Source organism: Exophiala aquamarina, assembly GCF_000709125.1.
Source record: "Exophiala aquamarina CBS 119918 chromosome Unknown aczIA-supercont1.4, whole genome shotgun sequence".
Lineage (NCBI taxonomy): Eukaryota > Fungi > Ascomycota > Eurotiomycetes > Chaetothyriales > Herpotrichiellaceae > Exophiala > Exophiala aquamarina.
Genome location: NW_013550584.1, coordinates 1,536,714 through 1,558,409, shown reverse-complemented (window position 1 = coordinate 1,558,409; position 21,696 = coordinate 1,536,714). Strand labels below are relative to the sequence as shown.

Here is a 21,696-nt window from a genome sequence, read left to right as displayed (position 1 = left end):
TTGTTTGGCAGATAATCTCCCTGTGTCATCAAGTCATATTGGATTAAAGCTCTTTGATACAGTTTATGTAGAAGCGACAGTAAGAGTTCGAGTGGGGTTGAATGCGATGCTTCGGCATGGAAGCCGTTACAGCCCCGCGAAGGGAATCTGGGCTGCCCACGTCTTCGTCACACATCTGGCGTTCGCCATCAGAGGAGACGAGAATGTTTCTCGGTCCGCGTCCGCTGAATCCCCGAGAAATATGCCATTTTTCTCCAATAGTTGACCTTGACTGAGAACGGAAATTCCCTTTCATTTGTGGTTGGCGTCTTCGAAGGCAAGATCTAGCATATCTCCACGCGAGCGCTAATTGTGTGTGATTGTGCCTTTCATCGCTGTCACACTTGGTGCCTACGAGTGCGTTTGCTTCAGCAAATCTATGGCCAACTGAAGGTCTGAAGCCTATGACGGGCCCGGTCCTACGTGGATCACGTGGCATAAGCAAGGGTCAATGAGGCTGAGTGCCGAGGCTGGTAGGGGCTGAAAATTGGCTCCCTCGTCAGGGACGACTCCATGAGATTCAAAGAGTAGACGTTCCTCCTTCAATCGGCTTTAAATCGCAGTGTAACTCACACCTGGGTTTCTTTTGGGTTGTCTAGGTACCTCGTATGAACAACAGACCGCAAACCGACATCGACCCTTTCATTTCCTCGCGGGCTATCTTCTTGAAGCAACAGCCCTACAATCCCCCCCCCCCAACGAACTAGCATGGCTGTCTCTTAGTCATCATACTTGTAGTAGCTAAAATTAGCGGGTTACATCAGCCAGGATTTTGCCATATAATTGAATGGGATCTTGTTCAATCAATATATAGGCCACGCGTTCTACAATTTCGTTTACCTCTCCATCCACTCATTCAAATTCCGGCAGCCAGAAACACTGGCTGTGGGCCACAAGCGATGAAACAAAAGCAAACCCAGTATCATGGATTGGCGGCAGAGGATAGAGCAGCCATTCGACGTGAGAAAGTCAGATTAAACGTCAAGGCTTTTCGGGAACGAAAGAAAATGATTCAGCAAGGCCACCGTGATTCTACTGAGACTGAAATCAAATGTAGCTCAGCTGTGGAACTTCGTTGGATTCCAGAGAAAACGTTGGAAGCACTATGCGTGAACAACCACAGGAACAGAGCCCCTGAGAAGACTCCGAACGCGACGAAGTCTGCTGAGATGATCAAGAAGGAAGCCAACCAGATTTCCACGATGAGGCCCTGCCCAATGCTTGAATTTAATCTGGAAAAAGAGGACACGTCTGCGTTGATCGACGACTTCCGATCTAGATTCCTTCCTTGCCACCAGTTCATGCCGCCACTAACATGCGCTCTCGAACGATCAGCGGCGCCTTGTGCATCTTGGATCACCCGCGCGTTCAATATCGCCTTCTACAAGGAGAGAGCGGTGGTTAGAGCGATGATGCGTTCCATCGCGCTTGGGTTGATCGCGATAGAGGATTGCAGAGAAGATGTTAAGAGAAAGTCCCTTGATTCCTACCAAACAAGCCTGGTAGCAGTCAGGCGGTATGTCGTCTATGTTGGGAAGAAGAGGCTGGACCCAGCCGATTTCCTAGCCTTGCTCTTATCCTGTCATGTCGCTGCGATGTATGAACTTGCGGTCAACGTATCACTTGTCGACATGATTCGTCATGTCGACGGCATCACGGCATTGATCTTGCATCAAATATCTGGTCACAGTCACCTCCCGGAAACATTTTACGATCTAATAGAAGAGTTTCGGGTAATTGAAATGTGCTTCTGTCTGCCCTTACGACGAATTTCCCTGTTGACAAACTTTAAAAATCGAACAAATCGTGCCGGAGCTGATGGCCATTCGCTCAGAACTGCCGAGAAAAACACTTCCTATATGGGCGGGTTGATTGACATTGCTGACCGGATCTGTACGGTCATGGTAAAATTCGACGGCCTGAAGCCCTTTAAGGAGACTGGTCATACAACTGATGCCCTGCGGGAGGTAGTTGGAGACGCATATAACATCCTTGACACACTGAAGACATGGAAGGAAGACTTCCTCGCAGTTTACGGCTCCTCCATCTGCAACCTGGGATACCACCACTCATCAACCAAAAGCCTGGAGTTCTTCTCTTTGCCCATCGCTGCTACGTGGGCGTATGGCCTTGCATATAAGCTGTACGCCTTAGATATTCTCATCTCCGCGCAGATAGCGCTATCTGAAATTGGAGAGACTGACGGGCGATTGAGCCATGCTCGTTGGATTCCTGGTCAGGACAGTCTAGCACACGCTGCGGTGGATATGCTCGATACTGCCCGTCTTCTGCTAAGGTCTCTGCCGTGGTTCTATCAACAAGATATTGGAATCACCGGCCGCACACTTTCTATTCTCCCATTGGGAGCAGTCAATCACGCATTCTGTAATGACATCTGGCAGGACTTGGTGGCAGTCAACGTCCATTTCGGATGCAATGACACCCCAACCACTAGCTCCGTTCCTCTACTTCTGAGCAGAGATTTGGCCATGTATGAAGAAATGGCGTTGAGAGCAAAGGCTTGTGGGCTTCCGATTGTGTCTGAGCAATTATTCCAGAGTCTTGAGACATCCTCTACAGGAGTGTGAGCCAAGTCGGGGCTCGATTCTCTGCAGTCAAGTGCCTCCCCTCACAATGGACATTCTAAGGGAGCGAGTCGCCTCAGTCGGCTGACTATACCGCGGAGCGCCCTCGCACAAGCCCTGACAGTGATCCATCATCAGCGTTGGACTTGGTGCCAACCTCACTCGCTCCTTGCTGGTAACATACGTTTATCAAGAATGGGCGTGATCAAAGTTGCGACCCATTCATATGTCGTGAACAGGATGCCTCCTGCGAGCACTGTTCTCCCTAGCCTCATCGTACTTCCTCTCCACAGACCCTTCACACCATAGTCTGCGATGACGCTTGTGAATGCTTCGACAACCCCTGCCCCTCGTACACTTTGCGCACGAGTCTTCAGCGTGTCGAATGGTTGGGTTGCAAACACCACTATTGTGCCGGCCACTGCACCATTTGCAAAAGTTGTTGCTGTAGTCTGTGGGATATTGCGAAGCCGTTCAAAGTCTTTGAGGATATTATATGTTCCCAGGCGGACGGAAGTAGTGGAGGCTTGTTTCAAAGTTGTCGTGATATAACCCCGGTACAATGCACGGAGAACACCGTGCTCCGCGATTAGAGTCTTGGTAGCATGCCATGGTGAGGTAAAGCGTTTGGAAAACCTTGCATCGTCGATGATAGCTGTTTTAATTCGTTCCGTTGGAGTCACGGCGAACGTACTCGCTACCACGCCAGAAGCGATGCCTGCGAGGAGATTTCGAGCTGGTGATAAAGTACCTGTTTCAGGGTCCTTGAATGCGAGTTTGATGCTGTCAAAGGAGATGAAGCGGATGGCATCCTTGGCCACTGTTCCAGCGACGAGAGCTTCACAACCCTTGTACAGGGCTCTAGGGCCTTCAGTCCGGATGACATTCCGGATCACACGAAAAGGGTTCTGCGTCGGACTGTCGTCATGTAACTGGACCCTGGTCTTTGCAAATTCAAATGCTGCACACATAAGCTGAATTAGACGTTGAATGAGATTGAGAGTCATCCTCGGTAACGTACGGTATGTAACAGTCGCTTCAACGCCACCAGCTGTGCCTCCTGCGATTAAAGAAACAAGAAGAGACTTGTTTGACCCCTGCATGGAGACAAGTGGTTAGTGATTGTTGTTGCTACCGATCGAAGCGAACTTTGACAAATTGAAGGTAGATTTTGCAGGGCAATTCCAGCGTCGTGGGCTTCACAGAAGAGGCACTTACATCGTCCACAACCATTTTCCTTTCTGTTGCTGAACGACCCGACACGTAAAAAAGGCAGCGGATTAAAAACAGAAGAAGAAAAGACTTTCTAGACAAAGCAAACTCTAAAAGTCTAAAACTCTATGGCACATAAAAGAGAACGACTGAGTGTATAGAGAAAGACGGTCCGGAGAGGTATAGGTAGTAATGAAAGTAGTCCCTTCGAGAAGGGAGGTTCATGTGAATTCTTTGATGGCAAAGAGACAAGCGGTGCAGCGGCCCGATTTCGCTGGCACGGTTTACCTCGGGTAATCTCGGCTTTTGAGGAGTACATGTTCACCAAAAATTGGGTGCAGCCTTGTCCTCCGAAGTTCAGCCTTGCTTGAATTCACGGGTTGGAGACTGAGAGTTGAAAAGCTAAAATAGTATCGCTGCTAGAACGATGAGAGAATGCATATCAGATGGATCTGCGAGCGTATAATTTCAGACACAATCAGTCTTTGGTGGGATGTTGTCGCGCGAATCATTGAGATCGACACGGGACCCAAGCCTGGTGAGTGCACTCCATAGCCCATACATCCAGAGAGCCGTTGTACTAGTAATTTTCACGTTCCGTTCACCTTCACGTCCTTTCGATCGAAGATGCGAAAGGATCCTCTTGCCTTCAGTTCACAAACGGGGACAGGGACCACCATTAGTGGCAGTATATTTCCTTATACCGTCTTTTACAAAGCACCTCGAGGGAGGCCTTCAATTCTCAACCATGTCATCATCTTCGAACAGTCAGCCTTGTTGTTCTCCCTTTTGAAGTCATTGGGCCACACCGATATGACAAATACATTGACCATTTCGAAGTGGCTCACGTTTTTTGCTTTCATTGGTGCTGACCTTGGATGAGCCACGAGTTCTCAAACGGATCTGGCATTTCGATCGTGGATGGGATTTACGTTGAAAGAGGAGGACGACACCGACCACTGCCCACTCCCTTGTCCCTCGTTGGCACAATCCAGAGCCTGGGGAGTCGGTCCTCACGAGACATTTTCCGGCAGTCCTGGAACCTCAGGTGACAGACATGCAAGCATTCCGATGGTTCCCATTCGACCAGAGCCAGATGATCCCGACACAGCCCATGCCAAAAGAAGGCTTTCCCTCCTTGCAAAATTGCCGGACCTAGCAACCTCGTGTCAAGATGTGCATGCAAAGATCGACGACGCTTCCCAATACATCGACACACCTGCGTTCCAAGAGACTCGGGTATTGGATGTCGATGATAACATTGTACTCTCGAGCCTCCTTGGAGACCATCAATCTGCGGATATCTGCCGAAACTCTCGAGATCCATCGTTTGTCCAGCTTCTGGGTCCGAGCTTAGAAAGCGGTCTATGAGCAATATGAAAGCATTCGCATGACTCGAGAAGCCATGGAGGACATCCGCGTTGATCATGAAGCCAGAGCAAACAACATCACCCACTCACAAGATCTGATTGATGGATTCTAGATACAGTTTTTCCGAACCAAGCTCCAGAGCTTGATGGACCATTACGGAAGTGCCGTAGAGCAGATTCGAGATGTCAGTCGATTTGCGTCTGGGGAACACAAACGACCGGTCCGGAAGGCCCAGTGGTGCATTGTGAATGCGAACAGCTTTCAGGCACCGTAGAAGAGATGGCGATGCGGTGTTTGGTGCCTCCTAGTATGCAGGAAGAATCCGAGCAGACATGAAATCAGTTTGACAGGATCTGAGAGTTCAAACCCTTTGCATAGAACCTGAGACATCGGCACGAAATCTGGATCATTCATTGCCAAACTCATTCCCCAGATGTGGCGTGATAGCCTTGTCCCGCTAAAATTTGGCAAGAACTTTCGCACTCGACAGCCTTGTAGCCACCGAAAACCTAGGGATTCACCGTGACATTATGGCTGAAGTTCTAGAAAGGTGTACGCCTCACAACCTGTCGTGTGGTATGTCTGTCCTCCCCTTCTTCTCTTCTTGACGAAAATGCGAAGCATCACACTCTTGCCTCGCCGACTTACCATGAAACTTACGGTAACGATGAGCCTGAGCTCCTCACTCAACGGATGGACTGCATTTGACCCAATCACTTTGGGTTATTGTAGAGTATCTTCGACGAGCAGTCGAACAACTCGCAAACGAAAGCAAGATATACTTTTACATAAGATGAAGTCTACTAAATGAACAGAAATGATGATTGCCTGGTACAGGGATTTGTGTCCGTTCTTGGCAGACTCTTGGACTTGATATTTCGGGGCGGGGATGGCTTGCGGGTGGTCGGCAAGCCTATCCGGAAACACCCTGGGGCATGCGAGGTCCGCCTAATATCCCGCTTTGTCCCCGGATATTGGGAGATGCTCTTGGAACTGGACATCGGGTAGCGATCGATTTAGCTAAGAGACCTCTTCATCGCTTCAACTAGCCCTATCCCGCAGCACTTCCGCCCCTGCTGAACGTTATGTGTTTTCGGGCAATAGACTACGGCCCGTAGTCCTAGCTTTGCATCATGTCTTCCCAAGGGGCCAAGCATCCAAGCGAAGAACGAGAGGGAGCTGCAGATTCCCAGCCGCCTCGTCAAAAGCGCCGCCGTATACCAGTTGCCTGCAATGCATGCAGGACGAGAAAATCACGTGTGAGTTGAGCTGGTCCATGAACCCAACAGTTCCTTACACCGGATTGCCAGTGCGATGGTGAGCATCCCATCTGTGGGGCTTGCAAGGAATCGCGAAGGAAATGTGTCTATCTCCATGCACCGCCTCCAAGGGCATCCGAAGATAACAGGTAGCGAACGGCTCTTTCCGTCTTACGTTGAGCAGGCACACTATACTAAGCGGTACTTAGTGAATACTTGGAGCTCAACGTGCGACTGCGGGCCCTGGAAGAGCTCGTCGCATCATCCGCGATTGGGCATGAACAGCTGGTCAATGGTCAAGCGGCAATGGGTCCGCCGTCAATCAAGGAACTGGCTCCATCCACTGTGAATGATACCAGCCCATTAGGGCTGGCACAGTCAGTCAACGATGAGACCCCTAGCATGAACTCACCAAATGCGCCAGTGGACGGGATGGGAGCGGTTCTTCTTGAGAATGAGGAGATCTTGACGTTCTTTGGTAAGAAGATTGCCTTCGGATTGAGAAGTTTTCGTGCTCAACGCCCTCGCTCATAGGGCCATCTTCCAATATTTCTTTCACCAGACACATTACCCAAATGGTAGCTCGCTTGAATCACATATCGAACCCATGGGGAGCCTCCTTGGATACTGCTGGAATGGCGTTCTTGAACATAGCACACTCGCCACTGGACCTGCAAAATTCGCAAAAGACTCAAGCAACAAATGCTTTGGACAGATTTGCGCTTCCAACGGAGGGGAAGATTGAAACTCTTATTGACAACTACTTTTCCGATGTTGGTCTGCTTTTTCCAAACCTGCACAAACCTACTTTCCTTGAGTGTTATGCGCAGATGAAGAGAAACGGGCCGATGAACACGCGGAAGATTTGGCTGGGTATCCTGAACATGATTCTAGCCGTGGGCGCTTTGACCGTAATGCGGAGCGACTCAGTGCTCCAGAATCGCTCGCTGGAAGCACAAGAATACTACGAAAGGGCTGTCAGTCTTTGCGATCCCCTTGTCCTGAGCGGCACAACTTTAGAAGTGGGTAAGGAGTCTACAAAATGCTTGCTATGTTCAATACCATGGCCAGGCTAATGTGTTCCTTCAGTTCAATATCTCCTGCTTGTTACCCACTATCTCCAGGCGACCCGCACTTCTGTCCAGACCAGTAACGCCCTGGCAATGGCAATCAGCACCGCTTTCCGCATTGGATTGCACTCACGACAAGCCTCCCTTACGTTCCCTCGCCTCGAAAGAGAGATGCGCAACCGCACATGGTATGTCTGCGTCATTCTTGACAGGTGCGTCATTTCAATGATCTGCGTCTGGCATTGCTAAGAATGCCCCAGAACGCTTAGCATGACGCTTGGCCGCCCATCAGCAATTCCATACAATTACGTCAAGACAGATATGCCCATGGACATTGAAGCCATTGGAAACCGTGCCAGCGACGAAAGCACCACATATAGTCTAGGTGTCTTCAATGCTACAATGTGAGTCGGCAATTTCTAAGTACAATCCGGAGCTAACTTGGACTTAGAAAGCTCTATCAGATCATGTGGAAGGTTATTGACCAACAGTATGGGCAAAATCTAGGGTTTGACGCTCCCCCCAGTGTGGTAGATGTCCTATCCCCCCTTTCAAGCATTGATGGAGAACTTCGAGAATGGGACAGGTCCCTTCCGCTGTGGCTAAAGACGATCACCTCGAAAGAGTTACCAGATCTTATATCAACGTACGACACGCTGGCGCCTTCTGGTAAGTCCAACCGTTTCCAGGTTGTTCTCACTTTACGGTCATTAAATCTTACGATCTTACTCCATCGACCTGTCTTGGTAAAATACTTCGAGCTAGCTAGCAATCCAGCGTCAGGCATGGCAGACACCACTCTCCTAAGTCGACTTGGTCGGAACAGCATCGACGTCTGCCTGAGGTCGTCCATGGAAATCATCTCAATTGTGCATAGGCTTGTCCACAATTCAGGACCTGCCAGGAGGCTGCTGAATGTTTGGTGGTATACACTGTATTATAGTAAGATGCGATCATTCCTATCTAACCCGAACCAGACTTCTGACCTACCCATCAGCTTTCAATGCCGCCCTCGTGTTATCGGGCATTATATTAATCATGCAAGAGGGCTTTCACAACATTCCTAACCCTCCCTCGGAAGAAGAATGTAGGACATATCTCGAAACGGGCATTTCAGCGTTGGCTCTGCTTGACCAAGGCAATAAAATTGTGAAAAGGTGCCACGACTATCTACAAAGACTCATGTCGGCAATTGATGGCCTATGTATGGCGCACCTAATCCTCGGGATCTTCACTTGGCTGATATGGTGTAGTGTCGAAAAGCTCGGCATTTGCAGCGCCTGATCTGCAAGGCTCTTCAGCCTTTGGAATTGCCTCGAACATGATCTCATCTGCATCGAATTCAGCTCCGGTCCAGTCGCCTCCGAATAGGTATAACATTTCTGGCAGGAATGTAGGGGACCTCATGACGGGAGACGATCTCAATTTTTTGAATTTTTATTTCGCTCCATCACCAGAGGGGCCATTAGTTGAGTGAATCAGTGACTTGCTCAATTTACTCAAAAAGAAACACTGCATGGGATATATGATGGCTCTCAGCATAGTTTGGGTATTCCTAGCTTACTTATGAATACATTCAAGAAGACAAGGGAACGACAATGGGCTGCTCATCGGATGCAAGGCTGCAGCCTTGTATCAGAATAGTCATGATTGGTGCCAGGCGCCACTCACGTGATCCGGTCGCGTCTTGGCAAAACGCAGGAGGGCAATGTTCGTGTTGGGGGGCGTGTCTTCTCTGGATGCATCGCGCAGTTCAAGTATCGCGACAAGATTTGCTTCGAGTGCTGGCTTCCCCCAATTCATTGTCGCAACTGCGAATCTCGATCTCTTCCACCTTCTTCATGTATTTCATACCTTGATAATAATTTCAAGTTGATTAAATCGCCTTTTCATTCTGTGCGCCTGCCGCTGTTCTTGAAAGGGCCGAACCATAGGCTTCTTTAATCGTTCTACTCATCGAAAGATGGATGAGACTCAGACCCCTACGGAGTTGAAGCAAGAGGCTTCTGATGTTGCCACACTCCCTCCAGTCAGCAGTGATACGCCGGCAGTTGCATCTGAGTCCCAGCTACCGATCTCTCAAGGTGCGCATCACAATCTTTCCTTCGCTTCTGGCGATTTTCACCAAGCGCTAGCATTACAGTGACTCTACCTACTGACACGATTGAGCAAACACAGATACCCCTACCGAAACCGGTACTTCTTTTTCTGCGAATCCCTTGGATGCGCCCAAATCACCCCCCGCCCAAGACGATCCAGATGCCGAACAGGAAGATGCAGAGATGGGTGGAGTGGAGGAAGATGCGAAGGTCGAGGATGCAGACGTAGAGAAGGACGCTGCCGGAGAATCCCAAGAAACACCTGCCGCCGCGACTGGTACAGATGGCCAGACCGCGCAATCGAAGTCAGCCCTTGAAGCTTCGGCCAACTCGCACCTGATCTCACAAACACACCAGATCATCCTTCCCAGCTATAGCACATGGTTTGATATGCATACAATCCATGCCTTGGAGAAGAAATCTTTACCCGAATTTTTCAACAGCCGAAACCGCAGCAAAACCCCCGCCGTGTATAAAGACTATCGTGATTTCATGATCAATACCTATCGTCTCAACCCCGTCGAGTACCTTACAGTGACTGCATGTCGACGGAATTTGGCAGGCGATGTTTGTGCCATTATGCGCGTGCACGCGTTCTTGGAGCAATGGGGTCTCATCAATTACCAAGTATGAATAAGTCGTGACTCTAACTTTGCTTTTGCTGATTACAATAGGTCGATCCCCAGACTCGACCTGCAAATATTGGACCCCCTTTCACTGGGCATTTCAGAGTAATAGCCGATACTCCACGTGGCCTCCAGCCCTTCCAACCAGGTCCGAATACGTTCACCACTCCGGGGAAACCACACGCTTCTACCGATCGAGCGAAATCGGCAACTCCTTCGTCAAAAGCAGACCTCAATCTCGAACTTCGCCGCAATGTTTACGACGACAAGGGCAAGGAGATAAAGACAAGTGAGGAGCCAGAGAAGCAACCCAATGGTGATGGGGCAACCGCTAACGGGTCAGCTTCTGGAGATGCCGCCACCAAGGCCATGGATGAAGCTGCTCGAGAACCACTTAAGACCTTTAATTGCTTTTCATGCGGTATCGACTGCACCAGATCACGATTTCATTACGCAAAATCCGATCCAGTCACCGCCAATCATGTTTCGGGTGAAGGCAAGTATGACTTATGTGCAAATTGCTATTTCCAATCCAGAATGCCCAGCAATCATCGATCCTCGGATTTCGTCAAGATGGAAGAGCCCGAATACAATCAAATCCCGGACAAAGATGCTCCCTGGACTGACTCAGAGACACTCTTGCTGTTGGAAGGTCTTGAAAATTTTGACAACGACTGGAACGAGATTGCAAAGCATGTTGGCACGCGGACAAGAGAAGAGTGTGTCCTGAAATTCTTGAAGCTTGACATCCAAGATCAGTATCTTGAGGATGGTCCTTTGAGTGGCGCAGCCACCCTGAAGAGTCTCACTGGTCGAAGTCCAATCAGTCAACTGGACAATCCTGTCATGTCCGTGATCAGCTTCATCTCTCAACTAGCAGATCCAAGTGTTGTTGCAGCTGCGTCGGGTCGCTCAATCGCAGTGATGCAGAAAGAATTACGAGCACAACTAGAGAAAGGAATTGGTGGCCCGTCAGAAGAATCTGCAAAGGAGAAAGAACCGGTCAAATCTGAAGATGCCATGGATGTGGACGAATCTACTGCACCAGCAGAAAAGACAACGTCCGATGTAACCGGATCACCAGCAGTGATCAATGATATTGCTACCACAGCCCTAGCAACCACAGCCGCCCGCGCCAGTGGTCTCGCGTCTCATGAAGAACGAGAAATTACGCGTCTGGTCGGAGCAGCCGTCAACCTGACGTTGCAGAAATTCGAACTCAAACTTGCCCAATTTGCAGAGATGGAGGAGATTGTACAAGCCGAACGAAGAGATCTAGAGAAAGGACGTCAACAACTCTTCCTCGACCGGCTGGCTTTCAAGAAGAGAATGAAAGATATGGAGAACACTTTCAAGCAAGCGAGCATGAAGGGCCCTGAGGAGGGAATGCGAATGATGCAAGAAGCAATGCACGCTCATTCCGGTCAGCGAGTGGGCTTTACAAACATCAACGGGGCAGCCGCTACTAATGGCGTCGCACCAGTTGGCGCAGATGGAGGCGAGCCTGCCAAGGGGATTGAGGTCTAGTGAGCCGATTCACCAACACTTTTGCGAAAATGGGCAATACTTCTTTCCACAGATGTAATTCATGCAATGGGCGTTCAAATTTGTGTGGGGAGGTACTCGGATCGTTCGGTAGGCTTCAGGAGGATAGGTGGACGATCGTGATCTTGCTTTCGTCGGGTCGGGCCGTTTGTAGTGTGCTATGGTTATGCGCGCAACGGGATGGCGAAGGGCTTAACTGAAGCAAGGCTGGCCCTCTCTCCCTCTCTCTCTTTTGCGATCCTCACGCGCAGACCCCTGTGGTTTCGACATGAATTGGATCGAGGACGGGCAGCCAAGTTGATTTTGCCAGCTAGGCGAGATTAAGGCAAGCAACCTTTTGTAGAAATAAACCAGAATTTTCGTTTTCAAGGAAAGAGGAAAATGAAATGTCGTCCTAGTGGTCGTAAGGGTGGTAAAGCCTTAAAGGCGTTATCGTTGAGTTCTCCAGCACGTAATATAAGATGCAAACACCTATGTAGGCGTGACCACTGACCACACAATAAGAATGTAACCTCTTAAGAGATGAAACAATTGGCTTCTACAACAAGAGCCGGCTAGAATCTACATAAATACTAAGTCGTCCTTCATACATTGCTGCAAGAGGGTCTGACACGACCGATCTCGCTCCAGTCTACAAACTCGCCATGTCCTTTCAGCGGACAAGGCTCTATAGTGGGTTCTATGAAGTGAATTCAATCTACTCAACACAATAATGGCCCACTAGCTACGCGTTGATCAGATCTCACAATGGTGAAAGCTGGACTATGAAGGGAGACGTACTGATCCTTGTCCATCCTTTGCAGACGGAAAAGGCAGCTAGCGAGGTTCATTTTCCAGGCGTTTAGTGTTCATATGTTGCCGTTAGCTTGCCAATATGATTGGGTTCTGTCAATCGGTACTTCTGGAGGCTACCCTTTTGGGAGGGGAGCGGGAAGTACTGCTTAGTGGTTCGGACTACAATAAGTAGTCACATTTATCAGAACAATCTAGCGTATAACGACATGTAAAACCAGCGGGAATTCAAACCGAGCCTGGGGCATGCGCCCGCTGTCTCTTCGAGTGCAGTTCCACAGCGCTATATAGAGCCACGCCTATCATGGTGATCACCAGGCCTGTAGCATTGAAGAAGCCGACTTGGACGTTGAAGAGCACCACAGCTAGGATGATGGTGATACATTGTTTTAAATTGCCGCACACGGTCATCGTCAGCGCCCCAACGAGTTTGTTGGTGGTGAAGGAGGACACGTTTAGACAAAAGGCCAGGAATCCATTGCATAGAACGATGACCAGTAAAGCTGTCACTCCGTACACCCGCTGCGTCGTAGAGAGGTTCCTGACTGGGGCGATGTCGGCCATCAGATTAGAGACTTCGCCCGACCAGACGCCGTAGATGAAGGACTGAAGACAAGCAAGCGGTGACATGCGGAAAAGAAACTCTAAGGGCGCAAGTTTGAGACTACCGGTCATGATCTGATTTGTGACGATCGACTATGGATTGATGTGGTCAGTGAAAAGTTTGAATTTCCTAGAGAGAGATGAACTGCTAACCTTTAACGCTCCCAAGACCACACCTAGGAATGTCATCAAGAAGCCTGCCGTCGTGAAAGAGTAGTCTCCATAAGTAGCCAGGCCGACACCCAGGATGATGGGAAGCAGCGAGACATATGTCGGCGTAGAATACGTGCGCGAGTAGAACACACGGTACATTGCAGTGGTGATCAGTGGAGTCGTCGCACGGACGACCTGATGAAACGGTATCGATACCATAGCTCTGCATGACGCTGGTCAGCAAACGATGGCATTCACTAGCATCGGCCTAGAATACTTACAAAGACACGTTGGAAATGGCAATATTGACAGTGAACAAGAGCGAGAAAGCACACAAAATATAAGCTTCACGGTCACCTAAGGGTTTGAGCTCGAAGCGACCGCTAAGTAACAAGATATAACATCCGACTGAAGCACACCCAGTGTGCAAGGCTGTCAGGAGCCAGGGATAGGGCAGCTACAAGATATGGACTGTCAGTACTTGGCTTTCGATGCGTTGCGACCTCCGGCCCTGAGAGTCTGAAAGGGCTTCACTCACGGATCCGAGAAACGCCTTGTTGTATAGTGTAAGGCCCACATTGCAAAGGAAATATATGCCCAGCGCCATCATCTTCTGGGTGGTGGGAACTGTATACTCTAACGCAATCTTGGGTTCTGTTCCACGGCCTTCCTTCTCGGCATATGGGGAAAGCGACATGGCTCGGCTAACTTTCTGGCCGTCCTGGCAGCAGACTTCGTTTTGGTACGGCATGCTATGCGACTTGTCGTGGAGCTCAAAATTTGTGTCGTTGGAGGATGAGGATTGAAGTGAGGAGTCTCGATACGGGGAATGTTCTTGATCTCTACCCATTCTGCCTGAGATTGACGTCTTTCTGTCAAGTCGTGTGGGTATCGGTGGCTCAAGGGCTCACTTTTGTCTGCTGAGACAATTGTACCAGACGCGTTGGGCCAAGAGAGTATTGTTGGCTTTTGAAGACTCAGTCTCGTACCGGTCTGAGGCAATAGTCGAAAGAACTGACAAAGACTCTGGTATAAAGCGGAACAATGGATGATTTGGCATGTACTGTGTGTACGTAGTGTGCACATGACTATACTTCAGTGGACCAGACCGGAATTGAGATTTACGCTCTTCGAAACATATCCAGCACTCATTCAGCACTGTCTTAGAGCTGCCACGCAGGTACGGTTCTTCGCTTCTTGAGACCAGAATGGGGTGGTAACTTGGCTAGGCTGTGCCGAGTACGGATGCAGTATTGGACTAAAGAGGCCATGGCCGTTTAGATTCTGCATGACCGGCAAAGCTAACGCGGTGGAGTGGATATCAGCGCCCGCAGGATGAATCCACACGCATTCCAGGGGCATGGAACTAAGATCAGGGCTACAGACAGGGACTGGGGTGGGACCAGGGGTCATAGCCCCCAATCACCTTTGGCAATCAACTGTGAAAGCCTCTGTTGGCGTGTTCGTGTCATTTCCTGTCTGTCATTTTCGGGTCATCGAGCCGTCCGGGACCATAAGAAGTCCAGGTTCCTACCGTAGTTAGATTTGGATGCAACTGGATAAAAGCCACACATACATGGACCATACTGCGTGAAAAGAGGAGTGCCCTTACATAGTACACTGTAGACCATCGGATTCGGGGCAACTAGATCAGGGGGTAGCGTAGGCTGGCTGATCGAGGCCGTTCCATTATTGAGGTGAAAGCTTCTCATCTCATTAATTTCCTTCTTGTACGGCATCGCTGATTGTGATAAGCGCTGCGCCCTCGTCAGTCCACTCTACAACTTCTTGGGCAGAAAGCGGACTCAGAACTGTAAGGATATTGAAATTACACAGCCATACCGAGTCGTTTGTCCCACGGTAACTTATGGACCGTTGCCTGAAGGTGAAAAGCATTGATCACGCTTTGTATCCACTGACAAACTGACGCTGAGAGGGAGGTTACGAAAGCAGGCGATAATTCGGCCTGGTCTGAACTGAATTCATCCAACCCCTTCTCGATCAATGCTCCACTCTACCAAAAACGCAGATACGTTGCAAGTTCAGACAGAGCCGCCGTCAAACTACACAGACACGTTCCTCATCTCAAATGGGCGAAGCACCCGTGATGCAACGCAAAGGTTCGTCTGAGATGAGAAGCTGGAAGACCACCTCAACGACAGAGACCTACATGGGAGCTCTCAAGGTAGGCGCTTTCTTGAATCGGGGGAGTGTTCTTGATGGTCGATAGTTTTGGATCTGAATTCACCTCCCTCCAACATGCTAAATGGACGCCGAATTGGCCCGGCAGTCCGAGTCAACTGCTATACAAACGATTCGGATCAGCGTTCCCTCGGACTCCGCCAGCACTCGCATAAGGCATGAAAAGGAATCAGCTTCACCGCTGCGACACGGGCAAGACAGTGTAGCGCGTCAATAACAAATACACCCCGTCGAATCCTGGTTCCTTGTTTTCAGTTATCTGATTGACCGAGTCACGCTTGTAAAACGGCGACACTCGCAACTGCGGTGAATTGCATCGTTTCTTTTTGGGTGTCTTGCCGTCTTTCGATATCCCGAAAACGGACTGCAACTCAGCATCAAGTATCCTGGGAACCCCGGGGAAGGCGATTCCCAGTTGACCAGATATTCCCACTAATCCTAATTGCTCGCATTGGCAACTATGAGACGGAACTCGTCGTTATGGACAGGGAAATTTCGACCAGGAAATTAGGAACATTCGGACCCAACTGCACTCTTCGAAGGCGTAGGTTAAGTTGCGCAGAGCACACACGACAGGAGGTTGTCGGCAAGGATTTACGGTCCTATTTCCCTTAAGGGGGTGGTTTAAGGTTCGAGCCACGAGAACTTTTGTCCTTTATCAAGGACGGGCAAAGCGAGCTGCATGACTGGAGCGCGGTGATTGATTTCCTGAACAACTTCACCCCAACAAATAGGGCTGGCTTCGAAGGAAGACCTCTCCGTTCCTATCCTTTTCAGCTTGTATCTTGGTGGTGTGGTGCACACCAACTTCAGCCTCTCGTTTGGGGGTAATGGAATAGCTTCTTCACGACAACACTAAACCAAAAGCTGCCATTGTTTAGCTTCGCCCATCAACAACAGGTGGAGGGTATTGTTCGCTCAAGATTGGGTTGTTTTTGGGAGCGGCCAGAAAAGGATGCTTCTGTATTCTGCCGGTTGAGATGCCATACTCAACAATCGGGTAGACCATATACCGATTGATTGTCTTCCTCACAGACAATATCGCCTACCATCATTCCTCGGCACGTGTTCCTGAATGCTCTGTTCATCCCGAAACGCCTACTTGCACACAAAGCACAACCTCTGAATCTGAGACTGAGCGAAAGTTTCTCAAGGGCTGTTCTGCACCGGAATTGAACCTGCGCCTGACTGGTGTGCAATTGACAGTCCCTTGCAACTGACCAACAGGTGTAATGGAATTCCTCCACTGAGAGAGACAATCTTGGATGCGTGGTAGCACCCTGTAGCAAGCCTGGGCATTATCAGCTTCGGCATTGGTAGTTAATCTGTGCTCACCAACACTCTTATCGTGAAAGTTGTCATACTGTCAGCAGTCGGCTTTGTATCTGGGAAACTGCGAGTCATCTGTAACCCTGCAACGGACTATTAGATCCACCGATTATGGTGACCAAAAGCCTCTAAGGTTGAGATGCTCTCCCTGGCCATTCAAATCACTGCGTAGCTCAACGAGGGGGGCCTGTGTTATTAGACGGCGTATATATTGACCACGTAGCATCGAATTGAAAGTAGTCGGAACCATTATAGTCCGGGATTATATTGCTATGGTCGCCGAACGCTGTAGCTGAACCCAAAGGTGGGCGGGTAGATTGGGCGCCACCCTGAATTGGTGAACTTCGCACTGGCCAAACTTCATCCATGGCATTTACAACGTCGAACAATGTCCGAGAACTCATGTGGCTGGGAGAAGGTGTCTCCCATGGCTGCTTCTGCTGCTCCCGTTGATGGTGAGGATGTGTATGAGGACTCCACGACTGAGCAGGTCTAGTGTGTGGCTTGAAGACTGCAGCTTGTTGTAGTTTGGCCAGGATGCCTTCCCCATACGTCCGCGCACTGTGATTGTTGTCTATGCTCAAATCGACCATTAATTCGGCCACACCACTGACGGTTCTCAGATCAATTGGCTGCACGCATTCCACGCCCACCGATATGTCTTTGGCCCGGATGACCCACTCGCAGGCAAAGGCGATCATGGAGAAGGTGGACTCGGGCACAAAGCGAACAGAAGACTTCTTCAGTGGAGACAGTTCAAGAATGAGGTGGCACATGCTCAACGCCCTCCCGACGGACTGAGCGATGACCTCTCCTGCCGAGGCCGCCACGGATTGCTTGGAGGACGAGGTGTGGAAGAGTCTGTTGACATGGACGCTGATGAAGAACCGTGTGAACCGGTACGAAAGCTCAATGGAGCTGTTTCCTGCAACATCTATGGCGAACTGGCCACTGGGATGGCGATCAGCACGAGCCCATTTTCGGTGCCACAGGTGCGAAGCTTCGTCCAAGCACTTGAGTACGGAAAGCATCGACGCAGCATGAGCGTCGTGGGGCATGGAGCACCACCATTCTCCGAGCTCGCAGTCGTTGAGCTTGGCCTGGGACCATATCAGGCTTAATTCTACATTGGCTAGAATTTGACAGATCATCTTGTCGTCGGCGTACAGGTGGAGAAGTTGAGCCGCCCTTCTTATGGTGGCATCTTCTTCAACCGTTGGAGGGGTCCGTGTTAACAAGGATTGGAAGTGCGCCGACCCAAATAGCCAGAGCCAGTAGCAGTATTTGCGGAAAGCAAAGCTTTGGCGAATGTGGTTGCCATCGTGCTTCTGATTCTGCATTCTGGCCACTTCTTCTCCGGATCTGTGCAAGGACCAGCGTCTCGCGAGCGTCTCCATCGACGCCCGCAAGGCATCTCGGCTAAGATCGGATTCGTACTCGCCAATGGCGGTGTCCAGCTCGACGGTTTCCCAGGGGGACCAGGTGGATAGGACTGCAAGTGCCTGCAGGAGCGTCCATTGCTGCTCTTCACTGCGGCCAATCGAGTGATCGAATCGAGTCTTGAGGATGGAAAGGATCTCTGGAACGAGCATGGCCCGTATCGATCGGCAGCCTGGAACGAAGCGCGCTGCAACATATGCCATGCTATATGCGAGCGGCCGTTTGTTCCTCTTTTGCATCTCTCCAAAGTCTCCTACATCCGACTCTGCCACGACTGGTATATGGGCTATGAGATTCAATACGAAGCTGGAAAGCTGTTACATTGGGGACGTGGCGCGGGCAAAAAGATGGTGCAACTCACAATCGGCACAAGTGCGACAGCTCTTCGGCACTTGGTAGTCTTCGCAATGGCTGGGTTGAGACCGCGCTGGGATGCTGCAGTGGCGTGACCGGGACGCTCAAGCTGGACACCGCGACATCGGGGGCAGGAGTTGTTGCAGAGGCTATATACTGCATATGTGTTTGCGGCATTGTCAACGGCGCCTCTGGCATGCTGGGCACCATTGGCTGCATCATGATCGACTGACGCTGATTTGGCTCCCATGGGAGGGAGACTGGAGCATTGTGTCCCGTAGCAACGACCGGTGCGAGACGATAACCAACCGGCTTGGCCTTTCTCTGACTTGCTATACCTTTGATGCTCTCCGTTGAGCTGCAAGGTGAAATCGTTTGCGGAACCAGATTGGCTGACGGTACGACACATTTTCTTCCCACTTTCGAGCACCGCGCGCACGGTGGATTTTGTGCTCCCACGCATTTCATCTGAAAAGCCAAGATAAGTAAGTCGAGGTAGGGACAAGAGAGAGGGCCGCTGCAATCACCTTGAGGCGCCGACATGGCAGACACGCCAACTTGGACACGCGACCGTTCGGGGGGTTTGCAGGTGCCGCCATCTTCCGCAACGTGTTATATGATAGTGCTGCGGCTGCTGCTTTCAAAGCAGTCCGCCCAAATCAGAGCAGTGTATACACCTGCTGCTGCATCCTCAGAATGATACGTGTTCTTGAACGCAGACAGAGTAGGGACGAGATTTCGAATTGAATGGTGCGGCGCCATGTGCGCTGTTACTCCTGGGTACGGCGGCAGTAGCATCACTCTGGTCCAGGATGAATGGCCGAGAAAGCTTTGGAGCAGCTGGCCAGATGTCTGGATGGTTTCGGACCTGCCGCTGGCGCGATAAACACCCGCAAGCCGTAGTGTGATTCACACGCTAGTCAGGGACCATGGAACGCCACAGGATGCCAAAAGCTAGCACGGCTAGACTGCAGTCCATTCCAGGTGAGCTCGTTCTGAGGGTGGCGTAGGCTGCGGGATGCAAAATGTCGAATCCGGCGAATCCAAGACGGATGAAGAAGACCCAGGGAGAGTATCATAAGGATGGAAATTTCGCGGACTACAATTCAAGGGCGTTATCGTTGTCGCGGTGCAGCCAATCAAGCGAGCCAAGCGCATCACCGCAACTGACATATCTAAACTGATGGTCCCGCACAAGAACGGTGACCGCTCCACAGGTATAGTCTTTGCTGTCAAAGGGTTGAGCCAAACGGCGATCAGTTGCATTGACTACAGAACTGGGCCTAAGGGGAAAAAGACAGTCTGATCAGGCCACTACGAGGAGATGGTTTTTGCTTTCTGAATATGCCATGAATATTGACCAAAGAGCTAGCTGAAGCCCTTCGCGAAAAGATCCACCGATACCGGCGATCTTATCCCAACCGGGCCGACCTGAAATCATAATAAGTTCGGGAGTGTCCCAGACGGTCCCCCCTGTCATCGCTTACGTACATACAGTACCTGAGGGATGTTGATTCTTCGGGCTGGCTATGCTGTATGTGGTCTAGTGGTCCGGGCTATTTGTTTCATACAACACACAGGTCCAGGCTATTATTTTCATGGTCTTGGACGGCCAAGATAACGCCTACCCAGCCCTACCGCAGCCAGCCATCAGCCAGCAATAAGACCAACCTAGCGCTGTGAATCGTCAACATTCCCAGAAGCTACTTTTAAGGTTGAAGCTGATCTGCCACTGACGATGATTACGCCGGCACGGACGACGCTCCGGTGTCGTGGCAGGCGTCGAAGACGTGATTCAGCCAGCAGTGGACGTTTTCTCTTTCCACAGCGATCTCCTGATTTGAAGTAAACACAAGAACTGGTCTGTGTCCTTGGCAGGCTGTCCGAGCACACTCGACACACACTTGTATCTGCAGATCCGCGTAAGTAAAAGATGGCTTGCGGGGTTTGGAACCCTTGGACCGAGTTTATCGATACACATGTCTCAAGTTGTGTTCAAGATACCTCGATCCTGGGAGCGACCTTACTCGTAGGTACGTCACGAGGAGGTCCCACTGGTTTTGACTTTGGACATGGGAGCTCGCCTTGTGTCCTGTGGATTCGCCCGCTAACCGGGACCTGTGGATCGAGAATGGCCTTGTTGTAATCGCCGATTTCTGATCGATTGTCGAGACAATCGTCTGCTGAAAGGGGGACCCGTGTGGAGACTTAGGGCAAAGTGGTGGGAGATCAATCAGTGGACATTCTGTCCTTCCACGAGGGACCTGCCCCACAACAGCATTGATGATGTTCGTACCATTGTTATGTATTGGTCCTAGATCCACGTTTATATTCTGCTCCTCATTCGCGTCCTGTACGGCAAGATGGATGTACCGAATGGGACAACTTCGAGCATCTTTCTGAAGCTCAGCAAGATCTAGCGAGCGTCTGCTTTCGTGAGCAAAGTCGCTACGCCAAAGGGCGCCATTCCATACCTATTACTTCCGGCGGTAGGAGGGTAGTGTTGGGTACCCGGTGTCTTGGGTGGGGCTTGGCTTACACAGTTCATTAGAAGTACTCCGTCCTGAGGCACAGCCAAGCCCCCTGGCAGTTCGCCATGTTCTAGAACACCAAGGGTAATAGTGACCCTGCCATAATTAATGCTGGCACGTTCCACCTTTTGCATCGGCCTTTTCTTTAGATATTGGATCTATATCTGACAAAATAAGCGAGTTGATAGGGACGATGATTGAGATCTCTGCACATTGTCACTATAGTCACTATTCTAGTGTATATAGAGATTCTATTGGTCTAGGAACCCCTTTGCCATGATTTCGCAGCATTCTGAATGCCAAAGCAGTCGCTCTTTTGGTTTCCCCCTTTTTTATAGCGGTTATGAGGAAGGCGTTCTGGCCAGCGCCACAAGTCTTAGTATCCGAGATTATGTTAGCGCATGACGTGCTGGGGAATCAGTGCGCGCTAAGTGGGCTCTGAAGCCAACACCAAATAACATAACTGAGTATTCCGGAATGTACGCG

General features: G+C 50.3%; 6 protein-coding genes across 6 annotated transcripts; 3 read left to right on the top strand and 3 right to left on the bottom strand.

The window, feature by feature from the left end:
* Nucleotides 1-938: 938 nt before the first annotated feature.
* On the top strand, nt 939-2,627 carry A1O9_05674 (uncharacterized protein; the record flags this gene model as incomplete). Its single annotated transcript, XM_013404890.1, has 1 exon — nt 939-2,627. One exon carries the CDS (start codon nt 939-941, stop codon nt 2,625-2,627), a length of 1,689 nt encoding a protein of 562 aa, XP_013260344.1.
* Nucleotides 2,628-2,782: 155 nt separating this feature from the next.
* On the bottom strand, nt 2,783-3,631 carry A1O9_05673 (uncharacterized protein; the record flags this gene model as incomplete). The annotated part of the gene is made up of 1 exon (XM_013404889.1): nt 2,783-3,631. One exon carries the CDS (start codon nt 3,629-3,631, stop codon nt 2,783-2,785), a length of 849 nt encoding a protein of 282 aa, XP_013260343.1.
* A 3,141-nt stretch (nt 3,632-6,772) lies between these two features.
* On the top strand, nt 6,773-7,542 carry A1O9_05672 (uncharacterized protein; the record flags this gene model as incomplete). The annotated part of the gene is made up of 2 exons (XM_013404888.1): nt 6,773-6,944; nt 7,049-7,542. The coding sequence occupies 2 exons, from the start codon at nt 6,773-6,775 to the stop codon at nt 7,540-7,542; spliced, it is 666 nt and encodes a 221-aa protein (XP_013260342.1).
* A 1,957-nt stretch (nt 7,543-9,499) lies between these two features.
* Nucleotides 9,500-11,788, top strand: A1O9_05671 (transcriptional adapter 2-alpha; the record flags this gene model as incomplete). Its single annotated transcript, XM_013404887.1, has 3 exons — nt 9,500-9,620; nt 9,715-10,262; nt 10,310-11,788. The coding sequence occupies 3 exons, from the start codon at nt 9,500-9,502 to the stop codon at nt 11,786-11,788; spliced, it is 2,148 nt and encodes a 715-aa protein (XP_013260341.1).
* A 1,038-nt stretch (nt 11,789-12,826) lies between these two features.
* On the bottom strand, nt 12,827-14,051 carry A1O9_05670 (uncharacterized protein; the record flags this gene model as incomplete). The annotated part of the gene is made up of 4 exons (XM_013404886.1): nt 12,827-13,294; nt 13,355-13,577; nt 13,636-13,811; nt 13,893-14,051. 4 exons carry the CDS (start codon nt 14,049-14,051, stop codon nt 12,827-12,829), a joined length of 1,026 nt encoding a protein of 341 aa, XP_013260340.1.
* Nucleotides 14,052-17,058: 3,007 nt separating this feature from the next.
* Nucleotides 17,059-18,877, bottom strand: A1O9_05669 (uncharacterized protein; the record flags this gene model as incomplete). The annotated part of the gene is made up of 2 exons (XM_013404885.1): nt 17,059-18,631; nt 18,687-18,877. The coding sequence occupies 2 exons, from the start codon at nt 18,875-18,877 to the stop codon at nt 17,059-17,061; spliced, it is 1,764 nt and encodes a 587-aa protein (XP_013260339.1).
* Nucleotides 18,878-21,696: the final 2,819 nt, after the last annotated feature.